This window comes from Podospora pseudocomata (genome assembly GCF_035222375.1).
Source record: "Podospora pseudocomata strain CBS 415.72m chromosome 1 map unlocalized CBS415.72m_1, whole genome shotgun sequence".
In the NCBI taxonomy this organism is placed as follows: domain Eukaryota; kingdom Fungi; phylum Ascomycota; class Sordariomycetes; order Sordariales; family Podosporaceae; genus Podospora; species Podospora pseudocomata.
The window spans coordinates 4202420-4230083 of NW_026946363.1; the positions used below are offsets into that span (position 1 = coordinate 4202420).

At 54.5% G+C, this 27664-nt stretch overlaps 8 protein-coding genes across 8 annotated transcripts; 5 read left to right on the forward strand and 3 right to left on the reverse strand.

Annotated features, from left to right (window-relative positions):
• Window positions 1–247: 247 nt before the first annotated feature.
• Window positions 248–3725, forward strand: PFK1 (6-phosphofructokinase, alpha subunit). Its single transcript, XM_062885912.1, has 3 exons — window positions 248–1643; window positions 1707–2174; window positions 2230–3725. The coding sequence occupies exons 1-3, from the start codon at window positions 738–740 to the stop codon at window positions 3400–3402; spliced, it is 2547 nt and encodes an 848-aa protein (XP_062748929.1). The 5' UTR covers window positions 248–737; the 3' UTR covers window positions 3403–3725.
• Window positions 3726–3967: 242 nt separating this feature from the next.
• QC762_114920 (uncharacterized protein) lies at window positions 3968–5713 on the reverse strand (the record flags this gene model as incomplete). The annotated part of the gene is made up of 1 exon (XM_062885913.1): window positions 3968–5713. The coding sequence occupies one exon, from the start codon at window positions 5711–5713 to the stop codon at window positions 3968–3970; it is 1746 nt and encodes a 581-aa protein (XP_062748930.1).
• Window positions 5714–6040: 327 nt separating this feature from the next.
• On the forward strand, window positions 6041–8407 carry QC762_114930 (uncharacterized protein). Its single transcript, XM_062885914.1, has 2 exons — window positions 6041–7080; window positions 7138–8407. Exons 1-2 carry the CDS (start codon window positions 6534–6536, stop codon window positions 7863–7865), a joined length of 1275 nt encoding a protein of 424 aa, XP_062748931.1. The 5' UTR covers window positions 6041–6533; the 3' UTR covers window positions 7866–8407.
• IPI3 (Pre-rRNA-processing protein ipi3) lies at window positions 8234–10268 on the reverse strand. Its single transcript, XM_062885915.1, has 2 exons — window positions 9454–10268; window positions 8234–9388 (listed from the first exon to the last, which is right to left on the reverse strand). The coding sequence occupies exons 1-2, from the start codon at window positions 9787–9789 to the stop codon at window positions 8417–8419; spliced, it is 1308 nt and encodes a 435-aa protein (XP_062748932.1). The 5' UTR covers window positions 9790–10268; the 3' UTR covers window positions 8234–8416.
• A 920-nt stretch (window positions 10269–11188) lies between these two features.
• On the forward strand, window positions 11189–13636 carry QC762_114950 (uncharacterized protein; the record flags this gene model as incomplete). The annotated part of the gene is made up of 2 exons (XM_062885916.1): window positions 11189–11733; window positions 11764–13636. The coding sequence occupies 2 exons, from the start codon at window positions 11189–11191 to the stop codon at window positions 13634–13636; spliced, it is 2418 nt and encodes an 805-aa protein (XP_062748933.1).
• Window positions 13637–13956: 320 nt separating this feature from the next.
• QC762_114960 (uncharacterized protein) lies at window positions 13957–18694 on the forward strand. The gene is given in 8 exon segments (XM_062885917.1): window positions 13957–14028; window positions 14040–14595; window positions 14795–14866; window positions 14984–15703; window positions 15751–15933; window positions 15989–16272; window positions 16404–18598; window positions 18670–18694. The coding sequence occupies 6 exon segments, from the start codon at window positions 14471–14473 to the stop codon at window positions 17279–17281; spliced, it is 2262 nt and encodes a 753-aa protein (XP_062748934.1). The 5' UTR covers window positions 13957–14028; window positions 14040–14470; the 3' UTR covers window positions 17282–18598; window positions 18670–18694.
• Window positions 18695–22360: 3666 nt separating this feature from the next.
• On the forward strand, window positions 22361–24073 carry WHI3 (cell cycle RNA binding protein whi3; the record flags this gene model as incomplete). Its single annotated transcript, XM_062885918.1, has 1 exon — window positions 22361–24073. One exon carries the CDS (start codon window positions 22361–22363, stop codon window positions 24071–24073), a length of 1713 nt encoding a protein of 570 aa, XP_062748935.1.
• Window positions 24074–26234: 2161 nt separating this feature from the next.
• On the reverse strand, window positions 26235–27332 carry QC762_114980 (uncharacterized protein; the record flags this gene model as incomplete). Its single annotated transcript, XM_062885919.1, has 1 exon — window positions 26235–27332. One exon carries the CDS (start codon window positions 27330–27332, stop codon window positions 26235–26237), a length of 1098 nt encoding a protein of 365 aa, XP_062748936.1.
• Between the last annotated feature and the right edge of the window lie 332 nt (window positions 27333–27664).

Genomic DNA, 27664 nt, shown 5'->3' on the forward strand with positions numbered 1-27664 from the left:
ATTGTCTTCAAGGCTGCGTGATTCCGATGAAAGTTTGAACCACAATATCTTGGATCAAGTTGTTTGATGTGAGTTGGAAGCTGCAAGCTGTAGTCGCGACCGATGAGGCTTGAGATGCTCCGTAAGGTGGGGCCGAAGTGACCCTCCCACTCGAGCTCCAGGGTCCCCCGCTGCTCCCAGAAATCTCAAAAACCACCTCAGCTCCCAAATTATGTCATTGCTCTGACTACCCACGGAGTCTTTGATCCCAGAAACCCCTCACCTGGCGATGCAACCAACAGGGCGCAGGAGGTGCAGACGTTGGGGAGAGGGAGCAAGGGACCATGTGAGGGATATTTGACATGTGCGACACCGGCGCTTTTTAACTGGTGAGATGTTGTCCAGTCTGAGGTGAGGAACCAAAGCTAGGGTAGGTAAAGAGAAGAGCGGGAGCTGTGCCCTGGAAACCACCCCGCGCTCCCCGATAAGATAAGAGCTCCTGCCCACTGCCCACTAGACTGGGCTCTTCCCACTGGGTTGGCCAAGGGAGGCACTCGTCAGCTGCAGTTGGCGCGAGCGTGGTGCTGATATCCTCGAACCTCATCCGATTCTCCGTTTTCTGATTTCCTGTCTTCCCAACATTCAAAAAGGCCAGATTAACCGTGCCCCGCCTGCTCTCTTCCTCCAATTCTTACCCCCCTTGGTACTACTGAATATCCCTACGTACTCTCACACCGGGCTCCTTTGCGGCCTGGAGCATGCCTTTACCTGACACACGCTTTTTACTTCGGCCTTTCTCCATCGTCATCTATCCGATCTGGACGCTACTGGCCTTTTTCTACCGCCACTCCCCCCTCCGTTTCCTTTCCTCGACTCTCCAGCCCCTTTTCGGACTTCGCAACACCACTGACATTGACCCCGAGACACCCGAGCCAACATCTACTACCAACATGTCGGCCAAGAAGAAAATCGCCATCATGACCTCGGGAGGTGACTCCCCAGGCATGAACGGCGTGGTGCGCGCCTGTGTGCGCATGGCCATCCACATGGGCTGTGACGCCTATTGCATCTACGAAGGGTACGAGGGCTTGGTCCGTGGCGGTGACCTCATCCGGAAGATGAATTGGTACGATGTCCGCGGGTGGCTCTCCGAGGGCGGTACTCTCATTGGAACCGCCCGGTGCATGGCCTTTTTCGAACGCGCTGGTCGCCTTGCTGCTGCCAAGAACATGATTCTACACGGCATTGACGCCCTCATCATCTGCGGAGGAGATGGTTCCCTGACTGGCGCGGATCGATTCCGTGCCGAATGGCCCTCGCTGCTCGACGAACTCGCTGCCAATGGCGAATTTACCACCCAGGAGCTTCAGCCATTCAGACATCTCAACATTGTCGGTCTTGTCGGTTCCATTGACAACGATCTCTCTGGTACAGATGCCACTATTGGTTGCTACTCTGCGCTTGCAAGAATCTGCTATGCTGTCGATCTCATCGAGGCGACAGCCTCTTCCCATTCCCGCGCTTTCGTCGTCGAGGTCATGGGGCGGCATTGTGGCTGGCTTGCTTTGATGGCCGGTGTTGCGACGGGTGCCGATTTCATATTTATTCCGGAGAAACCTAGGGAAGACAACTGGAGAGAGGAAATGTGCAGCATCGTTGAGCATGTAAGTACACCCTCCTCTGGGACGTCGTTCTGTTCTGGCTGAAGCTAAACGAGTCAACGACAGCATCGCAAAATCGGCAAGCGGAAAACGATCGTGATCATTGCCGAGGGAGCACTCGACAGAGAGGGGAACAAGATCACCCCGGCAATGGTCAAGGATCTTCTTGCGGACAAGGACGGCCTCGGACTCGACACCAGAATCACGACATTGGGCCACGTTCAGAGAGGCGGGACAGCTGTTGCTTACGACCGTATGCTGGCGACACTGCAAGGTGTTGAAGCCGTCAAGGCTGTTCTCGAGGCCACCCCTGAGACAAAGACCTGCGTCATTGCCATCACCGAGAACAAGATTGTCAGAAAGCCCCTTATGGATGCGGTACAAGACACCAAGAAGGTGGCCAAGGCAATCGAACGGCAGGACTTTGAGGAGGCCATGGGTCTACGGGACGCCGAGTTCTCGGAGCAATACAAGTCGTTCATGATGACTACGGCGGTCCAAGTAGACAAGGAACTGTTGCTGCCAGAGAAGGAAGTACGGCTCCCCTCTCTCCACTCGCAGGTTTCTTGGGTGCTGACAGACTTTACAGAGAATGAGGATTGGGTTCATCAATGTCGGCGCGCCCGCCGGCGGTATGAACGCTGCAGTGCGCGCTGGTGTAGCCTACTGCTTGTCCCGAGGGCACGAGCCGATGGCGATTTACAACGGCTTCGCCGGATTTGCCCGGCATCATGCCGACAACCCTGGAGCTGTCCGACCCTTCAACTGGCTTGAGGTGGACGGATGGGCCAGCAAAGGTGGCTCGGAAATTGGAACGAACCGCGAGCTTCCAGGCGAGTCCGGCATGGAGACCATTGCCAACTTGATTGAGCAGTACAAGTTTGACGCTTTGTTCCTCATTGGCGGTTTCGAAGCTTTCCATGCTGTCTCTCAGTTGCGCAAGGCTAGGGATCAGTATCCATCCCTGTGCATCCCCATGACATTACTCCCCGCCACCATCTCCAACAATGTGCCAGGGACAGAATACTCGCTCGGTTCGGATACTTGTCTGAACGAACTGGTCGAGTATTGCGACAAGATCAAGCAGTCTGCCTCGGCTACCCGGAGACGTGTCTTTGTCATTGAGACGCAAGGTGGACGCTCTGGCTACGTTGCGACACTCGGTGGTCTTGGTGTTGGTGCGTCGGCTGTGTACACCCCGGAAGAGGGTGTCAGCCTCGATATGCTCGCTGCGGACGTGCGCCATCTCAAAAACGTCTTCGCCCACGACCAGGGCCAGAGCCGTGCCGGTCGCCTCATCTTGATCAACGAGAAGGCTTCCAAGGTGTACAATGCCAAGTTGATTGCCGACATCCTCCGCGAAGAGTCACACGGCAGGTTCGAGAGTCGCGAGGGTATTCCTGGTCACATGCAGCAGGGTGGTGTACCGTCGCCCATGGACAGGTGCCGGGCTGTCAGGCTGGCCATACGGTGTATCCAGCACCTGGAGCAGTTTGGCCGCAACGTGCACAACAGGGTCAAGGTGGACCCCATGAGCACAACGGTTATTGGCATCAAGGGCGCGAGCGTGGTCTTTACGCCTGTTAAGCAGGTTGAGGAGGAGGAGACGGACTGGCCCAACAGACGGCCAAAGGCGGCGTACTGGCTGGGCATGAAGGAGATTGTCGACATTCTGGGTGGCCGTCCCAAGTATGAGCTCCCCGAGTCGGACTTGACTGGTATCAAGGCGAAGGATGTCAAGCGTGGGATTGTGCCGCCTTGAATGGGATGGGACTGAAGAGTCGAAACAGGAAGTCTTTTGACGGTTGTTTCTCTCCGTGACTTGGGCTGTCATTGCTGCAATGATGATTCATCAAGTACCACTTTCCCTTCTTGTCGTCTAGCATCACCGACGAAGGGATCGGTAAATTTATACAGGAAGGGAAGGGGGGAAATAGACAAGGACAAAGGCTCGGGACTGGTTGGTGTGAGAGGGGGTTATAGGATGGATGAGTGGGCTTTAGTTAGGGCAAAAAACACCATCATCTCTACCACTACCTTGGCACCGATACAAGAATAAAAAAGGAAGCTGTAAAGTGCAACAATAGACTCTGGAACGCATAGCTCCTCAATATGCAGTTATATGTGTGGTTGCTTGACGAGAGACAGCACTCTTGGAAATGGTATCATATCTGTTGAGAAACAATCTGGCAACACTTTTGTACAATAACCCAGCTAGATTGCCACCCTCCGACCGACTCCTTGATTGATTTGAGCGAGTGAACGAGCGAACAAAAGCCATTCTCGTTTCCAAAATGGAAATACACACCGATGCACACAATCTCTTTTCACGCCTTCAAAAACGACAACCACCCCCGATCCGGCTGCCTCAAATCCTCCACAAAGTCCTTCACCCTCCTCTGCCTCTCCTCAATAACCTTCTCCTCGGCCGACCACCGATCCGTCACCTCCTGCTCCCGCTGCGCCTGCCGCTCTCCCCACAGCCCACCAAACCACCCCCTGTTATTCTCCTTGGTCGTCGCTATCCGCTGTTGCTGCCGCTCCAGCTCCTCCCTCCTCGCCTGCTCCTCCCTCTGCAACCTAGTCACCATCTTCCCCCAGTTCTCCAGCCCCGTCACAAGACAGTCCCTGCACACCCTCCTCACAGGCTTCATCTCCCTCAAGTTCGGGTTGATTTTGTGAAGCTGCTCCTCCGCGACATCAACCGCCTCTCTCGTCCAGGATAGTCCTTCCTCTCTCGCGTCAGGGTTGGTGGCATACATGATCTCTCCAATGTGCAGGCTCAACGCAGCTTCCTGACACCTCTCGGCTGCGTTGCGGATAGGGGGGGCGATCCCATCCCCCGGTCCTTCTGGGTACGGTGGGGGGGTGAAGATTTTGGCACAGGCGTTGTAGACACCCGACCAAAACCCCCTGTTTTGAGAAGAGGGTTTTGCTTTACGTAGCTGGGAGGTCAAGTCCAAATCTGAGGGGAGGGGGAGCGAGCGACGGGCTTTGAGGAGGGAGATGTATACGGGAAGGGCAAAGTTGATGTCGCCTTGACGAGCGCGGAAATCGGCATAGGCAGTGAGGGTGTTGAGGAGGTTTTCAGACGGCAACCCGGCTTCCTCGTTGAGGGTCATTGTTTTTGGGTCGAGGGGGGCGGGGGTGGTGTTCTCGATTTGCTTGAGGGCGAGGTGGAGGGCGTCTTCGTAGATGATGCTTGCTGGTCCGGCGATGCCTTTATACTCTAGCCAGGAGCCATAAGCAAGGCCAGCGTCAATCTTCTGGCGGTCGGTGAAGCCGACTGTGTTTAGGATTTTCAGGTAGATTTCGTTTGGGTTCTCGTGACGGAGGATGCAATCTTCTTCTCTGGGGGCTTTACGGAAACCAGGGGGGACGGGTTTTGGATAGGGGTTGGAGGGACCGATCATCGTCCCCGGGGGGAAGGTTCCCCCGTTTGCTGTGTCCCAGACCCAACCTTCCATGTGCTCGGCGGCTTTGGCCCAGAACATCATTGCGTCGAAGTAGGCTCTTCTCCATTCTTCAGATTTGGCCGTGATGTCCTTTGTTCCCTTGGGACCGTCTGGTGCGTCCTTTAGGCCGGCTCCCTCGAACTCTGGGTCGTGTAACCGCTTGATTACCGTGTCGATCCAGTGTCCTACTTGGATCCAATCCACCGCATTGCCGTGCTTAGGGTCGTAGAGGGCGATGTTGGCCATACGCATTCGGAAGCGGGTCATGAAACTCCATTCTTCTGTTGTGGGATAGTCCCTTTCGTTGCGCTCGCAAAAGTAGGCGAAGGAGATACCAAAGATTGCGAAGCCGGCGATCCAGATGTAGCCGACGTATTTGATTCCCGTCAGGATTTCATATCTGAGCTGAGCCCTCCGCTCCGTCGTCATGTGTCGTACTCTCGTCACCCGTGTCGACGTCGAGCTCGAGGGCACGGAAAGAAAAGGGACGTCTGGTCGGGCGCGGAGGTTGTGACGAGCTACGGCGGCCTGGAAGAAGTTGCGCTGGGCCGTCTGGACCCCCCACCGGCGCAGCATGAGGCGGGAGGACCGCATCGTGACTGTGGAAAGCGAAGACATGGCTGTCGATATCGTTTTCGAGCTCGGATGTGGGATGGTGTAGACTGGATGGTGTGGTTACCGTTATGGTGTCATTGGTTTAGCACATAGCTGGCTGGCAAAGATACCAAGCGCCGTCGCCAGCACTGGAAAGGTATGTATGGCTTTCGGGGCGTTGGTCGAGCTCAAAGATGGGATTTTTGTCAATGACGATGGATGCTCGTAGCTCGAGATGCCTCCACTTTTCTCCAAGGGTTCCTGGTTCGGCTTGGCGAAACCCCCACCCCACATGAGCGTCAAAGCTGAAGCTTGGGCCATCGAAGAGACGACCCCCCCCCTTCCTGGTCCATCACCAACAACGGGCCGCTCCTTCCCAGGTCGCAATGTGAAGCAGCATTTGTAGGCCGGATCTTACTTACCACGAATTCAAGATCGACATCATGCAGTGGCCCGGTCTTGGCCCAGAACCTCCCCAAGCAAGAGGCCCATGTGAAACCCCACCCCGCCAAACACTTCCCTCTGCGATGGGCTCCCGAGAGCTTATGTGACAGATGAGGCTCTCATGGTCAATTCCTATAGACCGAGCCTTTACTTCTGCAGCCCCTTTATGATCACTGATTTAAGTGCTGACTCCGGCCCCACGATGGCCAGAAACGAGGTCTTGAACGATGACACTCTCTTCAGTCACTCCTCTTCATTTTCTCCCGTCCTGTAGACCAGGACCCTCAGCTCCTGGAGAGCAGCCATACTTTCTATATCTATCGACAATTTCAAGGCCGGTCCATGTTGCATCCTCTCTTTAAAACCCATGATCCTACCCTTCCTCTGACCGCCTCTCACAATGTCAACAACAACCCCCTTCATTCCCACCTGGAACCCCAAACCCTTCCCAGGCATCTCCCTCTCCGCCGGTGGCCTCTTGGCGCTCGCAGACCTCCAAACGATAGCCAAACGCACCGCCATCACCGGCGGCGCCTCCTGGGCGGACGCCTTCCTCCTCGCCCCCGGCCTTCACTACCAGCAGGCAGCCGGGGATTTATTCCGCAAAGGCGGTAGTGGTGGTGCTTCGGCCATAACCAAAATAGTAGATCAATCCTCCCCTGACAGAGAGGTGACCCTCCAGCTCAACAACGCCGCCACGGCAGAATACATCCAGTCGATCGCCAAGCCAGGACAAGAAGTGGTGCTTGATATTGGACGGGTCAGGGAGACAACAAGGGGGAAAAGATATTTCTTGCGACGGAGCAACGGCAGGAGGAATGCGGTTGCCTGGTCGGAGGAGGAAGAGGGGGTGGATGGAGGGCTGGGGTGGGTTTCGCACGTGTTATATCTCTCGACGCTGTCTTTGACAATGGGGACGATAGTAGTAGTTGTTCTCTTCAAAGATTGTAAGTCGCCCTTTTCTTTTTCCCTGCTAACTTAGCAAGAGCTGATGATGATAAAAGGGTGGTGCCTCATGTCTATACTGGGCTACATGACCTCCCGCCTGCTAAACATCTGCATTATCAAACGGCGGACCTCCCAGCAACCTAGAGATCCCTCCCCTTCCCATTCCCCTAAGCAATCCAAAAGTGGCTCCCGCCATCGTAGTCGCAGCCGGGTGTCCGAGTATGCACGCCGCGCAGCGACATATCTTGTTTCTTTTGGTGATGATAATAAGACTGCTGTGAGGCTGAGGGGGAAGATGTTTGATCCTGGGGCGGTCACGTCTGATGCTTGGTTGAGGAGTAAGACCAACGTCGAGGGGTACTTGGAAGCGACGGCGAAATTGATAGTATGGGTGGTGGCAGCCTTGTCAGGGAATATGACACAGGTGGGGAGTCTGATGATGATGGTGTTGTTGATATTGTCAGCGGGCTTGCTGGCGGTGAGTAATAGTCGAGCTGGAGGGGTGAGGGTTAATGGGCGGGTTGTGAAACTGGGAAAGGGGGATGTGGAACAGGGGGAGAAAAGAGGGGGCTTAGGGTCGACGACAAGTGTTGACAGTGTGGGGAGCGGAGATGGAAGAAGGAGGGGACGGGGGGATGAGTGCAGGCCTGCTACTGCCGCTGTGGATTCGAGGGCGGGAGAGGACGGGGCGGATTCGGCGGAGAGAGGTGAGGCCGGGCATGGTGGTCAGGTGCGTGTTAAGTGGAAGGGAACTTTGGAGCGGAGGCCGGATCAGCAGGTGTAATTGGTGGGACTTTTGGCTGGTGATGGTGATCATCTTAGACACCATCGAAACCCATGGAGGACGGTAGGTGAGCACGGGGTTGATATAAGGTTTGCAGACGAGACGAGAATCTGGACTTTCACCTATCTTCTTGGACGCAGGATTGTGGCGCCAGGTTAATAAGCGCAAGTGTGCATGGCTTTTGAAAAAGGTACATTGGAACATGCAGAGAGAAGTACCCTGTGTTATGGGACACTGTGTGGGAAAAGTGGCAGCCATGTTCAGCTGTAGTGACAAGATACAATTGCAAGGCAAGCTAACAGGGGCGCGCTTATCGAGACCGCAGTAGAAAGCGTTGGCTAACCCATTGACACCAGGCCGATATTTCAGCAGCCAACAACCTCGAATTTAGCGGTATAAAACATTGTGACCACTGTGAAACGTAGCCCGGTCGAGCAGAACTGGCCTTCCAAGGCGGCTTCACCCGTCTGCTAGCTGGCCTCCCGCGGGCTGGCTATGAGGCTCTCAACCTGTCAGTAGCATCAAGTAAATGCATTAGCTTGGCCCGTCAGCTAAACGGGCCCTATCCTGAAAGCGTCCTTTTGTACTATCCTTTCGTCCTTCATGATCTCCCAGAACTCTTGATTGTGCTTCTGAAGCTCCTCCTCCTCTTTCTCTACGAATTCCACGTCTGGCTGTTCGAACGCGGCAATCGCGCTTTCCAGGGCTTCTTTCGGAAACCCGGTAGCGTTCAAGAGCGAGTCAAATCTGGACTCGGGGGTTGCTAACGGGTCAAGCTGGGCCGCAAGGGTGTATGTCCGCTCTGCTTGCGAAGGCTTGACGATATGTACTGTCTTGGTGGGTTTGCCCGTTGGGAATGGCGAAACAAATACAACATTTGTGACAGCCGCGTTGACATTGGCCAACTCTACCGGCGTCTTGTTCTTTTCCGAGATGTCCCACCTCATGATCTGACCTCTTGGATGGCCCGTAAGAATGACTGTCCCGTCATAACTCATACTCAAGCAAGAGGCCGGCCCGAGCTCTGGTGGAGTTGCCCCAAAAGGTGACTCGATTTGTACCACGGTCGATGCCTCTTCTGATGACGGCCCGAGCAGAGGCTTCTCCCCGAACAGTTCTGTGACGAAAAGTGTGCCGTCCTCGCAGGACGCGCAAACAGCCCGCGATGAGGGGTCTAAGGAGACGCACAGAGGAAACTTGGGAAAGATGAGGGTCCGCAGGGCGTCGCCTGTTTGGTAATTCCAAATGATGCAAGACTTGTCCTTGCTGGCTGACACGCAGAAGTTTGTGCTGGCACTAACACTTGAGTTTGTGGACAGGGCTGTGATGCCTGCCCTGTGGTTGGAAAGGCTCCTCTCCGGTTCCGGTTCGGCGGCTGAGTCCAGCTCCAGAAGCTGGGACATGGACCACACATGGATATCGGAGTCATCAGAGCCTGTGAGAATGTGCGTGGGCGTGGCAACCACGCAGGAAACTGCCTGAACGTGGCGCGCAGGAGTCGACACTAGTCGGCCAGTGCATGTCTGTTTGATAGTGGTCAGCATCAAATGAGAAGGGGGCGGTGGGCTGGGTTCATGGAAGTTCTCACCTCCCATAACATGAGACGCCCTTCAGCTGTGCCCATGATGAGAACATCGCCGGACAAGGTTACACATCGTATCCTTTCTGGAAAGGCAACAAATGCCTCCTGGTTTCCACGTAACCTCGAGTAGACGTGCACGTAAGCTTTGCCCTCCTGCGCAGCGAACACATGCGTCTCGCTCACAGCAAGACAGTTCACTGGAACTGAGCTCTTTTTGAAGGTCGACTTGATGGAATAAGCTGGGCTCAGAGTATGAGTGTAGATGCCGATATCTTTGGAGATGGCAGTGTTGGATGAGAGCGGAGGGCCGCAGATGGCCGACACAAATTCTTCCGACAGCATCTTCCCCTTTCTCTCTGGTGGAAGCAAGAGAGGTCTATCCCGTTGCGTCGACCTCGTTGTGTCGGTGAGCTGCTTCTCGTTTTCCTTCCCGTCCCACACCAGAACCCGGGCAGCCGTTTCAGAGAATTGCGCAACGAGCCAACCACGAGGGGAAATAACGTCGTCCAGTTCTTGCGGTCTCGAGTGACGCCAAATGACGGGCAGCCGTCAGTTGAAATTCCGGCCGGTGAGTGCAGCTGGTAGCACGAACCCACTTGTGTATCGCCGTGAGACAATCACGCCCTTGGTTCGCCCCGGATCAGACCACAGAATCAGAAAAGAAGAAAGCAACAGTGAACCGGCCGCAAGATGGAGATATTTTTGAAAATCGGGACGCCACTATTGACGTGTGTGGGGTGGTGATCAGTGTGATATCCGTCGCCCTGTGAGGTTGAAATTTTGCCCATATTTTTTTTGCTTGCTTTTCCCATGCCTGCTACCTTTTAGCGCAGCAGCAGCTTCGGGAATTTAGCGCCACGAAGGCGCACTGACCTCTGTGGGGGATCTCAGGGACCCAGGCACCCAGGATCCCCAGTCGATTCCGTGTCGATCTCAGCCGCAAGGGAAGTTCGTCTGGGGGGTTCACGGGTGGGGGTAAGCGCTGTAACCCTGGATCGCGGTTTTCAGTCTGGGGGTTTAGTTCATCCGAATGATGTGTTCGGATGTGTATATTTTATCTAGTCTGTTTGCAACCCTCAACTCAAAGATCTGGATTTTATGATCAAAGTCTCTTTTCTTTTTTTTTTTTTTTTTTTTTTTGCGCGGTGATCGTTGCCTTTTTCATGCCCTCATGCACCCTTTCGCCAGTCTGATTTGGCATAGGTAAGCCATGGCTCATGCAGCTCTTCGTTGTCGGCTTGCAGCAGCATCCTGCTTTTCTGGAGGATGCATCTGACATGGCCACTGACGGGAGATAGCACCAGCCATCTATCTGCCACCAGTCACCCGACAGACAGCGCCAATGACGGAAGAGAAGCGCTGCATGTTTTGATCTGAAGCAATTCATGGACTGGCGCCCCCTGCATCAGATAGACGCAAGGCCGTATCTCAGCTGGCAACTGAACCTGCTCGGGAAGCCGACAGATAGGCAGCATGAACCCACAGTCCGGTCCCCGAGTCTCGTCGTCATATCTCCATTGTGACCTGTCTCAATCTGGAATCTTTGCTTTCTTTTCCACGTCGTGTGTGGTGTGTGGTGCAAAAGGTGCTTCCCGACGGCAGGCACGGTTGCATTGTATCGACCACCTCATGATGAGTGCCCATCAAGACTTATACGAGACGTGGTCCAGGGCCAGGACCACGTACCTCTCGCCTCTCCTACTCCCATCGCCGACCACCGCTTGGCTCCCCTGCGACTTCCATGTCGGACCCCGAATTGGCGGTTACACTGGTTCCTGCCTCCCGCAGCTTCATAGCGCACGAGCACGCTCCGTACCAGGCAAGCGTTACCAAGGGCAGGGCACGAAGCAGGGCAAGAAGCAGGAGCACGCACACGAGCACGCACACGAGGAGCTCCAGTCTCGGATCGTCTGCACAGGGGCCTCCCCCATGGCGATCAGTCTCGAGCATGAAAATACTTTTCCCCTTGACTCTCTCCCCAACTTTGCAGACGCAGACACCCACCGATCCCATGGATTCGTCCACCACGTCCAATGCAGAGTCGATCTGTTCTTCAGCCAGTACCAACGAGATGGACCTCATCCATAATGAACCCCTGGCCGACTGCAACTTCCCCGAGATGCTCGTTCGTGACCTCGAGACCTCTGAAGTTGTGTTTAGGACAAAGTCCATGACTGCTGGCTGCCCGTCTGCCGCTTTTGCAACATCCAGCGAAGATGAACACGGCGATGAGGAGCACGCAGGGGGCAGAAGCGAGTCTACCGACTCCTTGAGCATGGCATCCAGCGGCATGGCATCCAGCGGCATGGCATCCAGCGGCATGGACCCGCCGCCCTCCATTCGGGTGCGAGGGCATTCAGTCACCACAGCAGCTACCTCAGTATCCGGTCGACGCTCTTCGTCATTCTCACAGAAAGCCCACTCGCAATCTTCCCCCTCTACGCCACCTTCCTCACCAGCTATGGCCCAGAACCATCATGGAACTTGGTTCGATGCGGACGGGGAGGGTGACGCCACCATCAGCTCGAGAATCCAGGGGCCGTCCCAAGATGTCCAGAGTCTTACTGGCGGACACAGTAGCGATATCAACTCGTTTTCCTACAACGACGGGATGAAAAGACATACCGAAGCTATTGCCTATCACCTTCGTCCGAACAGCCCCAACTCCTACGAGCGACCTTGCACGCCCAGCAATCAAATCAGTCAGTTGGTTCGAGAGAGGCCACGGTTAGTCAACATTCCGCCTACTGCCATCCCCAAACGAAAGTCGTCACTTAATAGGGGCCACGTTCGCACAATGTCGGGTAGTTCGGTGGCGCCGAGCAATCATGAAATTCTGCGGAGGACGTCGGTGGGGCAGTTGGCACCTTCTGCTAGCATGCAAGTGCTTGGGCCTCGAAATGGTGAGAGATATGGGGAGAGTTCACGTCCGCCTTCAAGGGGTCGAGATGGCAATGGCCACGTGCACGCTCGCCGGTCAAACGGCGCTTTCTTTCCTGACAATCTCAGCGAAAATGTCTTTTTGGATGACGACGAGGAAATACGCGCGACAGGTGTCTATGATCAGCCAGTTCAGACCAAGCCACACACGCATTCTCTCAACGGAAGGACCTCTGGTGGCCCAGCTACCGATATCCAGGAGATCCAACGCATAACGCATTCGAAGACGTCATACACAACACTCGGCATTCCTCTGCCGCCCGACGTACTCGAGGTCCTGCGGGTTTCGGTCTCTTGTTTCCCAGAAACGATGCTCACTACCTCCAGTCTGACAGTCGACAATATCCGGACATATTCGAGAAAACTTCGTCACGGAGGAATGCCAGATTGCGACTTCATGAGCGACGATCAGTCATTGTTTTCCTCCGGGGGCAACAGCCTGAAGCCGCGGCCATCAAGGAAGTGGAACCTGAATTGGTTCGGACAAAGTCATAAGCTTACGAAACATCAACAACACGGACGCCAGCAAACCCAGTTGCTATCTGGAGGCTCGGAGGATGTCGATGCTCTTGGACAAGTTCGGTCTCCCAGGAAGACTACAGAGGCTTCATGGAGGCCCATCAGGGCTATTTTCCCTTTCGGATCTGACTACCTCTGTGATGCTCTCTACGCACACGTACTGGCCTACAACTACATTAGCACGTTATGCCCCCCACCTCCAGTGTCACCACTACGCCAACAAGCGCCAGGATCAGCGGGCCATCGTCCTTCTGGCTCATCTTCTGACGACCCAAATAGCAAAACCAGAGTGCCCAAGAAGGCAGCCAGTGTCCTCGGCATGCAGGATGATAACGCCCATAACAACAGACCAACAACACCTAGCAGCGGTCCGCATCACCGACGCAGCAGATCGCACAGATTTCTGAGCCGGGATAGTCATGGAAGAGGCTCGCTCAAATCAAGAGGCAGCACTGCTTCTGGGTTGGAGGGCAACGACAACAGCAACAGCAATGGCAAGAATGCCGTGGCCTCCGGAATGCGAGAATTACACGCTGGTCTGGCCAAATGTATTGCGTTGCTTGTTTCGACACTGAAGAAGACCGAGGCGGGTGACTTGCAAGGAGTTGAGAGTGGCGGAGATGCCAACACGCTTCTTATCAGGGAGAGGGAGGTGCATGATGAGTCGGGCGAGGTGGATGTACTCTTACTGCGAGCGCTCTGTGAGGTGGTGAGAATCTCCGAGGCATAACGATGTTTGGTTGTATTTGTGATGGATTTAATGTTTAACGAGGTGTTGACAGACGGTGTGGACTGGCAGGAGGTATTTTGGCGGCGCAGGTTGCTACTTGGGTTGGGCGGTCATGTATGGGTGGGCGGGTTTTATATGCTTGATAATACCCCTTTGTGACGATGGTATGAAAAAAAGGGAAAGGAGTCATATGTACAATAACTTGTGCTTCGGCCTCATAACAATGCTGTATTTGATGTCCCCACATTGTTCGTTTCTTGCTTGTTGATTCTGGAAGGCGCAGATCGAAAGCTGCCAAGCAACCACCTGCAGGGGGACAGGCCCTTTCCATTTTTGGATCAAGCGGGGGTGAGCGGGGATGGAGGGACATTTCCACCACACCTCCACCACACCTCCACCACACCTCCACAAACCCACAAACTATTTTGACCGTCTGATTTCTTAACCTCCGAACTCACTCGGAGGCCAAGACCGAGTCTGACAACCACCTCCGGACCCCACCGCTCGGATCCGCTCCGTGACACCCCTTTTCCGACCTATGCTGCCGGCCCGTCCCTTCTAACTGCCGAGTGATTTCGGACGAAGTGAACAGACACGCAACGCCCGAGGTTCACAACTGTATTAGCAGCTTGGGACGTGGTTCTACGGTGGGAAACGCGCTCACTTGGAAACTTGCCGTGGAGCACTCGGAGGATTTGCCATTGGAGGTTGGATTAGAAAGAGGAGCCGTTCTTGAGTTTGGGTCACGCTTGTCCTCTTCATCCTCTTTTCTCATTTGACCGGTGGCCGCCCCCCTTTTTTCCTTCGTTGATCCGGTGCCCTGCAGCAAAGAAAATGGAGACAGCCGGAGAGCAGAACATCCCCGCGAGTGCTCGGCCTCGGGTAACGAATGCTTGTGAGGCATGTCGGTCGGCCAAGGTTAAGTGCATGGCCAGTAATCAGTTGGGGATATGTAAGAGGTAGGTTTTTTTTCTTTTCTTTTTCTTGTCGGGTAAGGGGAGGGGAAGGGGTGTATAAAGGGGTTGAGTTGTCATATTTGTCTCCCCTCCCCCAGATCGTACACACACACTGTGAGATATGTGTTTGTGTCTTTGATCAAGAAATCACTTGTTCTTATTTGCAATTTAGATGATTAACAGTTGTTCTTGTGTGTGTTAGATGCCTGGATTCCAAAAGAGAGTGCATCTACAAAACTGGACCTCGAACTCGACGGCCGAAACAGTCGAAAAGGTATGATATTCTTTTTTATACCAGGTTATACCCAACAAGTAAAAGTTCCCTACCGGATATCTCCAAGTTATTCATCTGTTGACATCACCTTTTTTTTTTTTTTTCGCTCACATAAAGATCCCAATCCTCCACCGACCCAAACACCTCCACAACCGCCCCCCCTCCCCTCCCACCACCACCCGGCCCCTCCAAAACCTTCACAATCGACATCCCCATGCCCGCCGACGACGACGTAACCGACAGCTTCGAGGTCCTCCGCCTGGCCCACGAGTCCACACTCAACAACTTGGTTCCCCACCTCTCCTCAGGCGAAGAAGACCAAGAAAATGAACCCATCTACGACTACGACTACGACAAGAACGCCAACATGGACTGGCTCAACACCGAGCAGACCTCCAACTGCGGCTCGGTCATCTCCTCCCATGCCTCCTCCCTTCCGATAGGGGCTTCGGCATTGTCCACCCCGCCAAGCAGCACCACCACCGCTGCTACCACTGGCGCGAGATCCAAGCAGAAGAGCAGAATGGTGGCTAGCTTGGGGCTGCAGCCGCAGTTCAACGTTGATTCGGCGGGCAAGTTATTGCAGACGTTTACGGGGGTGATGTTGAATCACTTTCACTGTTTGGTTATTGATCCTGAGCGGGACACGGTGGCGAGTTTGGCGAAGGAGAGGCCGTTCGTTTTGCTTGCTGTGCTGGCGGCGGCGAGCGGGAGTCGGACGCTGCAGGGGCACAGTTTGTATGACGAGGAGTTTAGGAAGATTTTGGGCTTGAAGTTTGTGGCTGGGGGGGAGAGGAGTTTGGAGCTGTTGCAGGGGTTGGTGGTTTACATTGCTTGGTTAGTCTTTCGTGAGGACGGTTAGTGGGAGCGCTGACATGGGACAGGTATCCGTTTCATTTGCGGCCAAAGAACAAGCAGGCGTACCAGTATATACGTATGGCGGTGGACATTGTCTTTGATTTGGAACTCAACGAAGACCCGGGGACGGACCGGGTTGATGTCCCGCCCACCAAGGCGAGGTTGGAGGAGATAAGGACGTATGCGGCTTGTTATTATCTCGCTTCGTCGTAGGTTTTCCTGCCCTGTACCTTCTCGTTGGCAGGAATCTGACACGATCACCAGATTCGCCGCCACGTGGGGCCGCACCCCAACTCTAGCCTACAACACCTACACCGCCCACTGCTGCGAAATGCTCTCCCGCCACAGCCCCCTCAAAGGCGACCAGGTTCTGGTCTGGCAGGTCAGACTTCAGCGGCTGGTGGAGGAAACCAACGATCTCCGCCGGACTCAGAGGGGTGGCGCGCATTCCCAACAAAGTGAATACCAAATCAACCTCATGATACGAGGAATGGAGACGCAACTCAAAGAGTGGGAGGCGTGCATGAGCCGCGAGCTTAAAAACACTCGTGAGTCGTTTTAGCTCTTCCCCGATACCAAACTCACCCAACCTCTGGCTCGCCGGGTACACCACCCAACCCTATCCCTCACCGCTGTCCACCCCCTTCCCCATGCCGCCCAGATGCTAACCCCGCCCCAGCATCCCTCCGCATCCTCCTCCTCTTCACCCCCCTCTTCCTCTCCGGCGCCCCCCTCCTCAAGCTCCCCTCCACAAAACTAACCCCCCTCCTCGACCCCTCCCAAACAACCTTCCGCGCCGACGCTTCCAAGCTCTCCTCTCTGATCCCCACCCTCCGCGAGTTCTACTCCTACTTTTTGTCCCTCCCCGCCCAGGAAATAAACGCCTTCATGGGACAAGAATGGGGCTCCTTCATCCTCGTCATCATCCTCGGCTTCAGGATGTGTTTCCCCATGGCCATCTGTCCCGAGTGGGACGACAAGCTGGCGCGAGAGAGGATAGGGATGGGGGAGTTTTTGGGAAAGATGTGTGGTGATGCCGCCAGGGAAGAGGGGGGAAAGGGGAAGGGTACGTCTATGGATGTTTTGAGTGCTAGCAGAATTGTGCTGGGGGTGGTGAAGAAGAAGTTTGATAGGCGGGTTCAAAGGGTGGAGCGGGAGCAGAGGGAGGAGCAGGAGAGGCAGAGGGGGTTGATTGGGCGGGTTGTGGAGGGGTTGGGGTTGGGGTTGGGGGGTGGAGGAGGGGGACAGGTAGCGGGCGGAGGAGGAGAAGGAGGAGGAGGGCATGATGGTAGTATTGGGGGTTGTCCTATGATGGATGGGAGTATGGAGGGGTATTATGCTTATTGGGACGAGACGTTTGCTGATACTGCGGGGCTGGGAGGCGGTGGGTTTCAGGGTCCGAATGTTGGACCTATGGGAGGGGGAGGGACGACGACGACGACGGGGGGGATACCGCAGCAACAGCAGACGATGCCGCAGGTGAGTGGTGATCTTTGGGGTACGATGACTATGGCTTGGGCGCAGGGGGGGATGACTTTTGATGGGATGGGGCAGTAGGTGTTTGCGGTCATATATTTGTTCATAAGATCTTGATGTAGGGTTGGTTGATACGTTAACTGAAGACGTGTTTTCTTTTCTGTTTCGAACTCGAGGGACAATCAACAAATTTGAATTCGGACAGGGCTCAAATGATGGTCTGATATTGCCTTCGGAACACCTGGACCAAATCTGTTTGTTAGCGTTGCATGCGAATCAGGAGGCATGCCAAGTGTATGACAGCTGCCTCGATTGCTGAGCACTGCCTGCCGTTTCGTCCACCGCGTGGCTCTGAATATTGCAGACTCAAAGGCATGTGATGAATGGCGTGAGACCCTGAAGCCACTGGATATGTTGTCCAGCAAACTTCCACCTCAGTGGCAAGTCAGTCCTCGTCATCAAAGTGATGAACTTTTACACTGTCAGCCAATCAACGCCCACGCCCACCTTTGCTACAAGTTTATACTACGCAAGTGTAAACGTCAACACGCTCATCTCCCAAACCTATAAAAACCCCCTTGATCAAATACTCGCCCAAACCGATGACCCTTAGCACCGGGCAGTACTCCTCATTTTAACACCAGTCCGAGCCTCTCACTTCCCTTTCCATCAGGAACCAAAAACCACAGATAAGAGCCCGCCTCCCACGTCCGGGTCCCCAGAACATGTGACCCGCAACCCACGCAGGTCATTGACGTGAGCGGGATCTCTCCAATAAACTGGACCTTCTCCACGCGGGATGATCACTGAGTTTTCGTTGGGTGGGAATTTTCCCTCCTCCTTGAAATTGGTTGGGCAGGAATTTCCCTTCAGCCCACGTTACAGAGAGAGAGGTGCCGTCCTCGGGTTAAATGAAATGGCGAAAATAGGAAACGATAAACTCTCCCAAACCGGTCAACTGTAATAAAACGGATCACAAAACGCTGATAACACCCCCCGCCCTGGCCTTGCAAGAAAAAGAAAAAAGAAAAAAGAAAAAAAGGCGAAAGACTGTGTTCGCGCCAACAGATCTGCAAGAAGCTTGTCTCGGCTCCGTGGTCAATGCGTTTTGGGCGACGACAGGAACGTTTGCAAAAGAACGTTGCCCTCTTGCCGGCAAGCCCGACCCCTTGCTGCCTCACTCGATTCCCCCCTTTCTCGATCGTCTTTCGCCTCCCCGCGCTTGCGATAGAACTAGGCTCCGAGGCAGGGGTTTGGATCACGACGACAAGGTCCCAAAAGAGATTGACTTCTGGCCTTGTGATATCTTGACTTTTTATGTGACAAGATGCTCTCCCATCCACGTTCTCATCAGCTAGTTCCGTTGGGAGCCGTACCCGGGGCCCCGGTGCTTGTCACGTCACAGTCGCACTGTTCGCGGGTCTTTTTCTTTTACTCTGGAGTTTCGTTGCTAAATTAAATGAACCTAGTTGTTGAACATGAAGATCAAACCCCAAACAGTCGCATCGAAAACGTGCTGTGATACTTGCCTTGGTAAGCCTACCGGTCAGCAAGACTCTGACTGGAGCGAGTACCCCAGGTCTCACCAGCTTCTGGACTTTGAAAAAAAAAGAAAGAAAAAGGCTAGCCTGCGGTCGGTGGTGTGGCATTCCTCCTGCTTCTGGTTCAGGGATCTTCGAATTCCGCGATTTCGACGGGTATGCATGCTGAAAAGAAGCCGGAGCCACTTAGGTACCGTAGCCAGATTGTACTTGTAGGTCTGACAATGGGGGGCACGATGCAGGCGGAGGGGAAGGGGAGAAGAGGGGACCGAAGCAAGCCACCACTACCACACCATCACCTACTCTCCGAGGGACACTGGAGCCCTGGACCTACGCAGCCCGTCCTCCTCCACCCCACCATCTTGGGGTGGTGTGAGAAACCCTCGCTTTGCGGCGGGATTGCGACTGGATCAGGAAGCCAGTTTTCGCTGTGCCTTGAGACATTGCTTGCGCGTGACCATCAAGCCCATCTCAATGAGCAAGGCCGCCGAAATATTGGGTTCTGCCACGTTGGAAGCCATCTCAACCCCGCAGCAGACAAGGTGGTAAATAAGGGTGTAAGGCAGCCCAGCCGTCTCGGACAGGATTCCGTGCGGTTCATCCTCCATCCACGAGCCTCAGTCAGCATGAATCTCTTTCCGTCTGGTGTGACAAAAGTCGCGGGGATAAAGTTGGGGCCCCGCGATTGGTGACGAGGCGAGAGTCCTGGGTGACGCGATGTCCAGCTACGTGAGAGATCTTGGTTGCCGCCGAAAATGACCGTGTATTGATATGGGTCTATATAAGTCATGGTGTGAGGCTGAAGGTTGTAAGCCTACTTCTACGTGTCGCTCGGCAGCTTGCATCGTCGACGCGCCTCGACGACGATCGTGCACAGTGATATCAGCCTGTTTGCCCTTGACCTGTTGGTCGTCTGAAGTTGCTCCTCAATGCCACCGGAGTGACTGAAGTGGGAAGCGGCCGCTTGGCGTCGCTCGATTCGAAGAAGGGTATCTCGAAGAAACATGTGCATCTGCAGCGCAAAGCGCAGGCCGAACGCCATTGGGCGTATCTTGATCACTGCCCTCGGCGTGATGCAGTGCTTCCCTGCTTACCATGCCGGCTCGGGAATGGGCCCCGGCATCGTCGTGCATCTTCGCATTCAGCCAGCAGGCACCGAGGAGGTCCAGGTGGATGTCAGTCGTGTGTGATGGCGTCCTTCTTTAACCCTCGAGAAGTGTGGAATCATCTGGTTTCATTCGATGCGACCCTGTTCATTCCGGTTCCCGCACGTACGGCCGGCAGGTGTAGAAGAAGAGTTAACATTGTCGGGTGCTGAGAATCCGGGAGGTCAGCTTTCAGGAATGTTGACCGTGATCTCATGTACCGAGACACTCAACTTACCTTATCCTCGCCAGAAGCAAAAGATGTTTGGGTGGGACGCGACTCGGACTGTTTCTAGCCTGGGCACGTTCCACCTAGCCCCGTTTGCTGTGGGTCCTCCAAACATAACCCTTGGGCCGAAAACGGTCAGAATCTCCGGTGTGGAGATGGCCCACTTGTTTCGCCTTCTTGTCAGTTCTCCACCTCTCCCGTCATCCCTTCAAGATTGATCATCACTCGCACGGGCATGGATGGAAGGAGATGTCTTGCAGCTCCGACGACATGGAAGCTTCCATTCATGCGATTCTAGTGTGTTGTGTTCAGTAGATTTCGGGCGACATTCTGCCCTCTCGGGCGCCTTGGCATCAATCACTCTATGCCATCTCGGTGCATGCGCAATGCCCATGGCCATGACTGCGGGATTTGGATGCATGGCGAAGGGTGCCAGGCGATGGGGGTCACTACATATGGAAGTCCATATACGCACCATTCAGAGCTAGGCCTCTCAAGCCTTCCCAGGACTGAGGCCGGTCGGATTCAGCCGTGAACCCCACTACTATTGAACCCCTCTCGGCCATCTTACACCGGTCTTCATATTTACTCTCATCGAACCCACCATCTTTGATGCGAGTCCAACCTACCGACTTTGAATTCTGCTCGGTTTTCCCGAGGTCCACGAGGCTTGAAGACTTGTGGGCAACAAACAAGGTTCAGCGCCGAGGTTGGTGTCGCCTCTTTCTTTGTGCTTTTGGCTTCTCACGCTGTGGGATGGTGGCGTCTTGGACAAAATGGAATAACTGGTTGCGTCTATTCAAAGAAAAGTCTCTCCAGGCTGGTTGCTGAGATTGCAAATGTCAAAGGCACTCGAGGGCATTCACGAGATTAGGCTCAAGAAGCCAGCCAGGCATGTACATGTGAATAAATCTGTGGCCAGCGGGGTCTGTGGCTTCTGGAATAGTCCGGCATGCTCGTGTGTAGTGTCGTGGGCGTCACAAGGCCCTCGTGCTGCCTGAACGCTAAGTGGGTGCACGGCATGATCTTCAGAGACTCATGGGCTGCCTGTTCTTATGGCAAAAGCTTTTCGTAGATGTTAACATCATACGAGCCAGGTAGGTCAGATTCTGCCAAACTCACCGTGTCCAAGGGACGAACCTTACAAAGATAGGACCATGGTTGCCCTCTCTCCGGCGGAGGTCTCAGATGTAAGTTTTCCCGTGGCTCACCGTTGACAGTGCACCGTTTTCTCTTCCTCACCTTGCGCCGTCTGCAACCGTTCCTTCCATCTTATCGTTGATAATCGATGCGCGCACAGGACAGAGGCTTGCCCAAGCTCCCTGGCTCCCTGGCTCCCTGGCTCCCTGGCTCCCTGGCTCCCTGGCTCCCTGGGCTCCATGTCAGGATTGAAAGACGTGCTGCAATCTTGTTTCTTGGCTGACCAGGACCAACAAGCGCGACGCCTCGCTCGTGCCTATCAGCAGCCAGGGCACAGGCTCCTCTTTTTTTTTTTCTGCGGCACTGGGCTGGGTACATTGCGACAGTACCGTGCCTCGACCCAACGGTACCTGTGGAAACTGGAACCCCCCCCCTCCCCCCAGCATCCCATCATTTGATTGAAAGCCACCGGCCGTTCGCTCACTCGGCTGAGCACTGAGCACAGTCCCGTCCCAAATCCCGCTTTTGCAACAGCTCAATCCTGCACAGCACACAAAGCTGCCCCCTTCCCACCCACCCAATCTTTCTCCAACCCCCAACTTTTTTTTCCCCAAACGTCGTTGTCCTCGTTTGCGCTGCTGTACCTGGCTGTGCTGCACCACTCCTCCACGGGCTGTCATATTGCGCGCCCCTCCACCCTCGTCATCACATCACCAATCTTTAATCATTTTTTTTCTCTTCGCCCGCGTCTTTCAGGTTGTCGTCGCGTCTCCCTGTTCCATCTGCGCGCGCCCAGTTCCGACAGGCTGCCAGCGAGTCGGTTCAAACCAATTCGCACCGGCCCGCGACTTGCCCGCCCTGTCCATCCCAACCATCCACCATCCACCACACCGGACACCCCGACCCGACCAGACCAGGCCCGACCACATCGCCATCCGTACCTGACAGCTAACTGCTCCACTAGCACAGCTGTCGCTGGTCAATCCCGTCGCCCATCTCCACCCGTTCTACCCAACAGCGCACACGCACTCACACTCGCACTCGATCGTCGCGATCGTCGCCCTGGCCGCTGTTGGATAACGCGACGTTGCATGCATCGTGAGGCATGCCTGGGGATCAGAATTTGGTCGGTGCATCCTCCAACGGACCGGCTCCCACTCCTCAATCATTTGCTTCTTTGACAAGCAACGGCAACGGTGTCAAGTCCTATCTCGCAACAACAGCCGCTTCTGCAAATTATGCAATGGCCGCCTCGAGCTTTCTCCCCGCGCAGCATCGGACTCCGGCGATAGGCAGCGGCTTGGGTACCTACCCGCCTGCCCTGCCAAAGGCCGACTCTTTTGACGCCAACGGCAATGGCCACGCGACCACCCCCCTCGGCACTCCGTTCTCTACCACCCCGCCCACCCTCTCCGCCGCCGTCATCCGGAACCTCCCCAACGACACGGACGAGAAGTTGTTGCGCGCCATGCTCGTATTCTCCAAGGACCTCGCCAGCATCGAGTTCCTTCCCGACGACAAGGGCTTTCGCGCTGCTCACTTGAAGTTCAAAAGCCCCGCCGGCGCGCTCGAGGTCAAGAACAATCTTGACGGCAAGTCCAATCACTCCAACGACGCCGACATCATTGTCGAGATCATTGGCCCGACGAGCCCCTCGTCCATGGGCAAGCGATACCCGAGCGACGTGACCCTCCCCGTTGGCACACCCGCAACGGTCTCTGGCGGCCCCTCGACTGCGCCGTCGTCGCGCCAGCAGTCGCGATTCAACAGTCACTTCCACACTATTGAGAAGACAGCGGTGGGAAATGGCGCATACGCTGGTGACTTTCGAACGGCAGACGGCCGTTTTGACGTCTTTGGTCCTCAGTCGCCCATCGGAACGCACCCGAACGAGCGCAACGGCATGCTGGGCAAGTCGATGATTGACGCCACGAATGACGATGAGGACACGGCGCAGCTTCTCGGGAAAACCCACCTGTTTGCCGAGAGCGGCCTGCAACGCCGACAGACTGCTCCGCACATCCCTATCACGTCGCGCATGGCAAATATGTCTCTGAACATCAACACGCAGTCTGTCCAACCGATCGGTCAGTATGGTAATCACCAGGGCTTCGCCACCATGTCGCCAAGCATGATGACCTCGGTCGGCGGATTTCCCCTACCCCAACAATACAGGACACACATGCCGCCCGCTAACCCAGCCGATCAAAACCCGCCCTGCAATACCCTCTACGTTGGCAATCTCCCGGTCGATACGTCCGAAGAGGAGCTCAAACAGCTGTTCTCGAAACAGCGGGGTTACAAACGGCTTTGTTTCCGCACCAAGCAGAACGGACCCATGTGCTTTGTAGAGTTTGAGAACATCACCTTTGCCACAAAGGCGCTCAATGAGCTGTACGGTTTCCAGCTCCACAACAGTGTCAAGGGAGGAATCCGTCTGAGCTTCTCCAAGAACCCGCTTGGTGTTCGCACAGGTCAAGTGCCCGGCCAAAGCGGTCAAGGAGCACTGAATGGGCCGAACGGGGGACACGTCGGAGCCAACGGCTTCACCACAGCCAGCGGGCCGCCCCCAGGTCTCCCGGCACAGCCTCCTCCAGGTTTGGGCCTGAACAGAGCCGGGTTCTCCAGCTCGCCCGGGCTTTCCAACCCGTACTCGTCTCCGACCTACTCGAGTCCCTCCACAGATGTTTATGATCAGTGGAACAACAACCTCGTGTACGGCAACGGCAACAGCGCACACATGATGGGCGCCAACGGCAACAACGGGTACATGATGGGCTCGAGCGCGACCTATCCCAGCCACATGATGGGTAGATGAGTGCCTCCTGATCATGCCGTCAACAGAACATGATGTTTCGCTTGCTATTTCGGTTTATCATCTCGCATGTTACCACAGCGACTGGGCCTTCTGCTCTTTCCAAGTGTCTTGGTCCGTGCATTGCGTGGCATGGCCTCGGTGTTGGGTGGAAAGCGGCTTGACTTGTTGCTGATTGCATCAAATTGGTGTCTTTGCAATTGTTGTTGGGAGGAAAGCGAGGTTTCGACGGCGTCTCTCGAATTTTTTTTCTCCATTCTTCCATTCCCCCCGCTGGCATGATTATCACCATACAGCGCTTGTTGCATTTTTCGGTACTCTTTTATGTGTTTATTTGTTTATTTTTGTTCCTTTCGACGGGCACAAGGGAGTTTTTTTTTTTTTTTTTTTTTAGAGAGTGATATCATCATTATACCAGACGCATTGGGAGAGTGCTTTTGGCTTTTTCCGGCCCTCCTTTGGGGCGATTTGTCCTCACGGCACAATCGGCTCTTGGTTTCACGCATTACAACACCACCATACTGTCAAAGCGGCGGCGTAAAGGGGTCAGGGAGAAAAGGGTGGGTGGGGGTAATCATGGCCAGTGGCGTATAGCATCGGTTCATCATTACACCAAACAAGCGAAGCATATTCTGGTGACACGCATTTTGTTGAAGGGTTTTCTTTTTTTTTTTTTTGGAGGGAGTTCTGGTAAAGTTGATGTGGCTTTTACACACCTGGGTGGGAAGCGGGATTTGTCTTTCCAGAATTTCTGTTTAAGCGAGGGCAATGGGGGAGGTTAGGAATCGGGTATAGGAGGTGGGAGGTTTGGGGGTGGGTGTTGGGAAAAGAAGGAGTTGTGGTTTGTTTGTAACCTGTACGACTGCAATGTTAGTTGGGAAGGGGATATCAAAACAAAAAGGAGGTCGGTGGGTTAGGAAAGGGGGAGGGGAAACTCGATTCAAAATGCGGAAAAAAAAGAAAAACAAGAAAAATCATCTCAACACGCAAACATACGGGACCACCATAGTACGGAACCACAACACGCACATCTTGGGATAACTGGTAAAAGAATTGGCACGGGAAAGGAGGGGGGAAGCACTTGATACATACTCTATTCTTTTTTTCTTTTTTTGCTCTTTTCTACACATACAAAACGGATCGCATGCAAAGGATTTTTCCGCACAACACTGGTTTCATTGTTTTTTTGGGTTGGATGGTTTTTGCATTCGAGATGGCCATTTGACCCGGGTTGCTGTTACTTTTGTCATTCTTCTCCAGAGCACTCGCTGCTCTGTCTTTTTTTGGCCTTGCTGTTGTGAAAGTTTCTTTTGAGAGCGATGGCAGACAATACATTCCAAGTGGTTACGCATAACTTTGGAGGATACCCTAGTGTCAGCAATGCCATATAAGCGGTTGCTTCTTGTGACAATTGTTTGTTTTCATAGCCGTGGTGTTTTGAAACTTGGTGTGATTTTCGTTCAGTATGTTTGTGCATCTAGTACAGGCTGATGGGCTGTCTTGGTGGTGAATGGCGATGTCTTTTAGGTTCTAACGGTTATGCTATGCGTCTATGTCGTGAAGAGAGTTAAGAATTAAATAGGATGAATGCCTCGAAGGTTAGGTAGATAGATGTATAATTTTCAATATGTTGAATGCCATCTTGATCAGAGGACCTCGGAATCATGGTTACCTGCTTGGGGGGTGTCTTAAGAAGTTCGTCCACGATTTCTACAGATTACTAGACCGTCTTTAAATCCTTTTCAACCCTTCATACCAGCCTCTTGATTATCTATTTGGGACCCATGATCAAAGAGAGGCCGCCTAATTTAAGTGATAAAGCGACACGGTGGGGAATATGGAATTATTAGGACAAGGTGGGAGAAGATACGCCCAGAAAACTCAGGCTCAGGAGGTCTTCATCAGCCATTACACAACCACGATTCTCGGACGCTGAAATCTCAGGAAAAAGTATGACATCAGCAGCAGAATATCTTCGGCCTAGATTTGCAAAAAAAAGAAAAAAAAAAAGAAGAGGGTATATATATATACTCGGAAACAAACCTTCCCAACAAGGCTTGACAGCCAACATGAACAAAACACATCATCAAACAAACGCTCCGCTCTGCTCAAGCCACAACTCGAACCCCCTCCCGCCACCTTATAAACCCCCGCTCAGTTCACCTCACTTCGCCTTCTTCCCGAGTACATAAATCCCCCACAAATCCCTCACCACCCCCACCCAACCCGCCAGGCTCTTCATCACATTCATCATCCCAACATACCTCCAAACAAAACTCTCCACCCTCTCAAAATCCTCCGCGTAGACTTCCCAAACCGCCTGCACCCTCTCCCCCTCCCCCTCGGGGTTCGTCGGCGCCTCAGCAACCAGCCTCGTGACCCCATCCTCCCCCTCCACAACCCTCATCTTCGGCCCAACAACCAACGCCCTTCCCCTGATGCCCTCATCAGCCATAAGCCTCGTCCCGGCATCAACCACGTCCCCCAACTCGGCCTTTGGTGCCCCAGCCAGCAAGGCGATCCCGCTCGCCGGTAGAAGAGGTGTGTCCACAAAGTAAGGGTTCACACAATTCACCCTCACCCCCCTCGTCCAGCTCGTCCCCCTCAGCGCCCTGAACAGTCCCATAACCCCGTGCTTGGAGGCGGTGTACTCGGTCTGTCCCGGCAAGGGGGCAATGCCGGCGATGCTGCTGACGAGCAAGATATGTCTGTCCCTCCCTGTCCCGTTCCGAGGAAGGTAGAACATGGCCAGGTGGACCGTGTACGCCACACCCGTGAGGTTCACCTCCAGCACCTTCAACCTCGGCTCCTCCGGCTCGCTGTTTTCTGTTTTGCTGCCGTTGCGGCGGGGGGAGTCGAAGCTGTTGTCCATGTCCACCACCCCCGCGGCGGCGACTACGCCTTCTATGCCCCCCGTGGGGGAGTTGGCGACGGCGAACTTGAAGAGGGAGAGCTGGTCGGTCCAGGAGGTGACGTCGCAGTGGTGGTGGTGGAAGGTTTGGGTTGGGTAGGCGGTGCGTAGCTCGGCGACGAGGGCGTGGCCTAGGCTGTCGTTGACGTCGCCTATGAAGATGTGAGACCCAAAACTTGCCCAGTGCCGGGCGAAGGCCGCGCCGAAGCCGGAGGCGCCGCCGGTGATGAGGATTGTTTTGCCCGAGAGTGAGGTGGTGGAGTAGGGGGCGGTGGTGTCGACTGGGGAGGATTGGCGGACTTGGGAGACGATGGACCAGGAGCCGTCGTCTTGGTCGGTGGTGAAGACCATGGTTTGAGATTCGGGGGAGGGTGTTGTATCTGAGAGGGGAGTTAGCAATGAGGTTCATGTGGCAGGAGGGAGGTGACATATGGGCATCAATGGTCCACCGCCAATCTCAGCCTCACCATTCCGGCCGAGGGGCTAGACCATGAACTTGAGAGGGGGAAAGGGGGGGGTAACATACACGTATATACTAGTCCAGACCAAGTGACAAATCCTCACGATGGACCAAAATATAACGTGACAGAACAAGCTCAAAACATCACCAGAAAAGAAAACCAGAACCAGCTAGATTAAACGAAGCCTGAAGTAGTTATATGTGAAAGCCCTCTGGTGGGTCA

Coding starts and splice junctions, on each gene's coding strand:
- PFK1 (XM_062885912.1), top strand. CDS start 738: ATGCCTTTACCTGACACACGCTTTTTACTTCGGCCTTTCTCCATCGTC. Junction 1,644..1,706: donor TGTGCAGCATCGTTGAGCAT/GTAAGTACACCC, acceptor AGTCAACGACAG/CATCGCAAAATCGGCAAGCG. Junction 2,175..2,229: donor TGTTGCTGCCAGAGAAGGAA/GTACGGCTCCCC, acceptor CAGACTTTACAG/AGAATGAGGATTGGGTTCAT.
- QC762_114930 (XM_062885914.1), top strand. CDS start 6,534: ATGTCAACAACAACCCCCTTCATTCCCACCTGGAACCCCAAACCCTTC. Junction 7,081..7,137: donor AGTTGTTCTCTTCAAAGATT/GTAAGTCGCCCT, acceptor TGATGATAAAAG/GGTGGTGCCTCATGTCTATA.
- IPI3 (XM_062885915.1), bottom strand. CDS start 9,789: ATGCTGTCGGAAGAATTTGTGTCGGCCATCTGCGGCCCTCCGCTCTCA. Junction 9,389..9,453: donor GGCGTCTCATGTTATGGGAG/GTGAGAACTTCC, acceptor ACTATCAAACAG/ACATGCACTGGCCGACTAGT.
- QC762_114960 (XM_062885917.1), top strand. CDS start 14,471: ATGGAGACAGCCGGAGAGCAGAACATCCCCGCGAGTGCTCGGCCTCGG. Junction 14,867..14,983: donor CGGCCGAAACAGTCGAAAAG/GTATGATATTCT, acceptor GCTCACATAAAG/ATCCCAATCCTCCACCGACC. Junction 15,704..15,750: donor TTGGTGGTTTACATTGCTTG/GTTAGTCTTTCG, acceptor GACATGGGACAG/GTATCCGTTTCATTTGCGGC.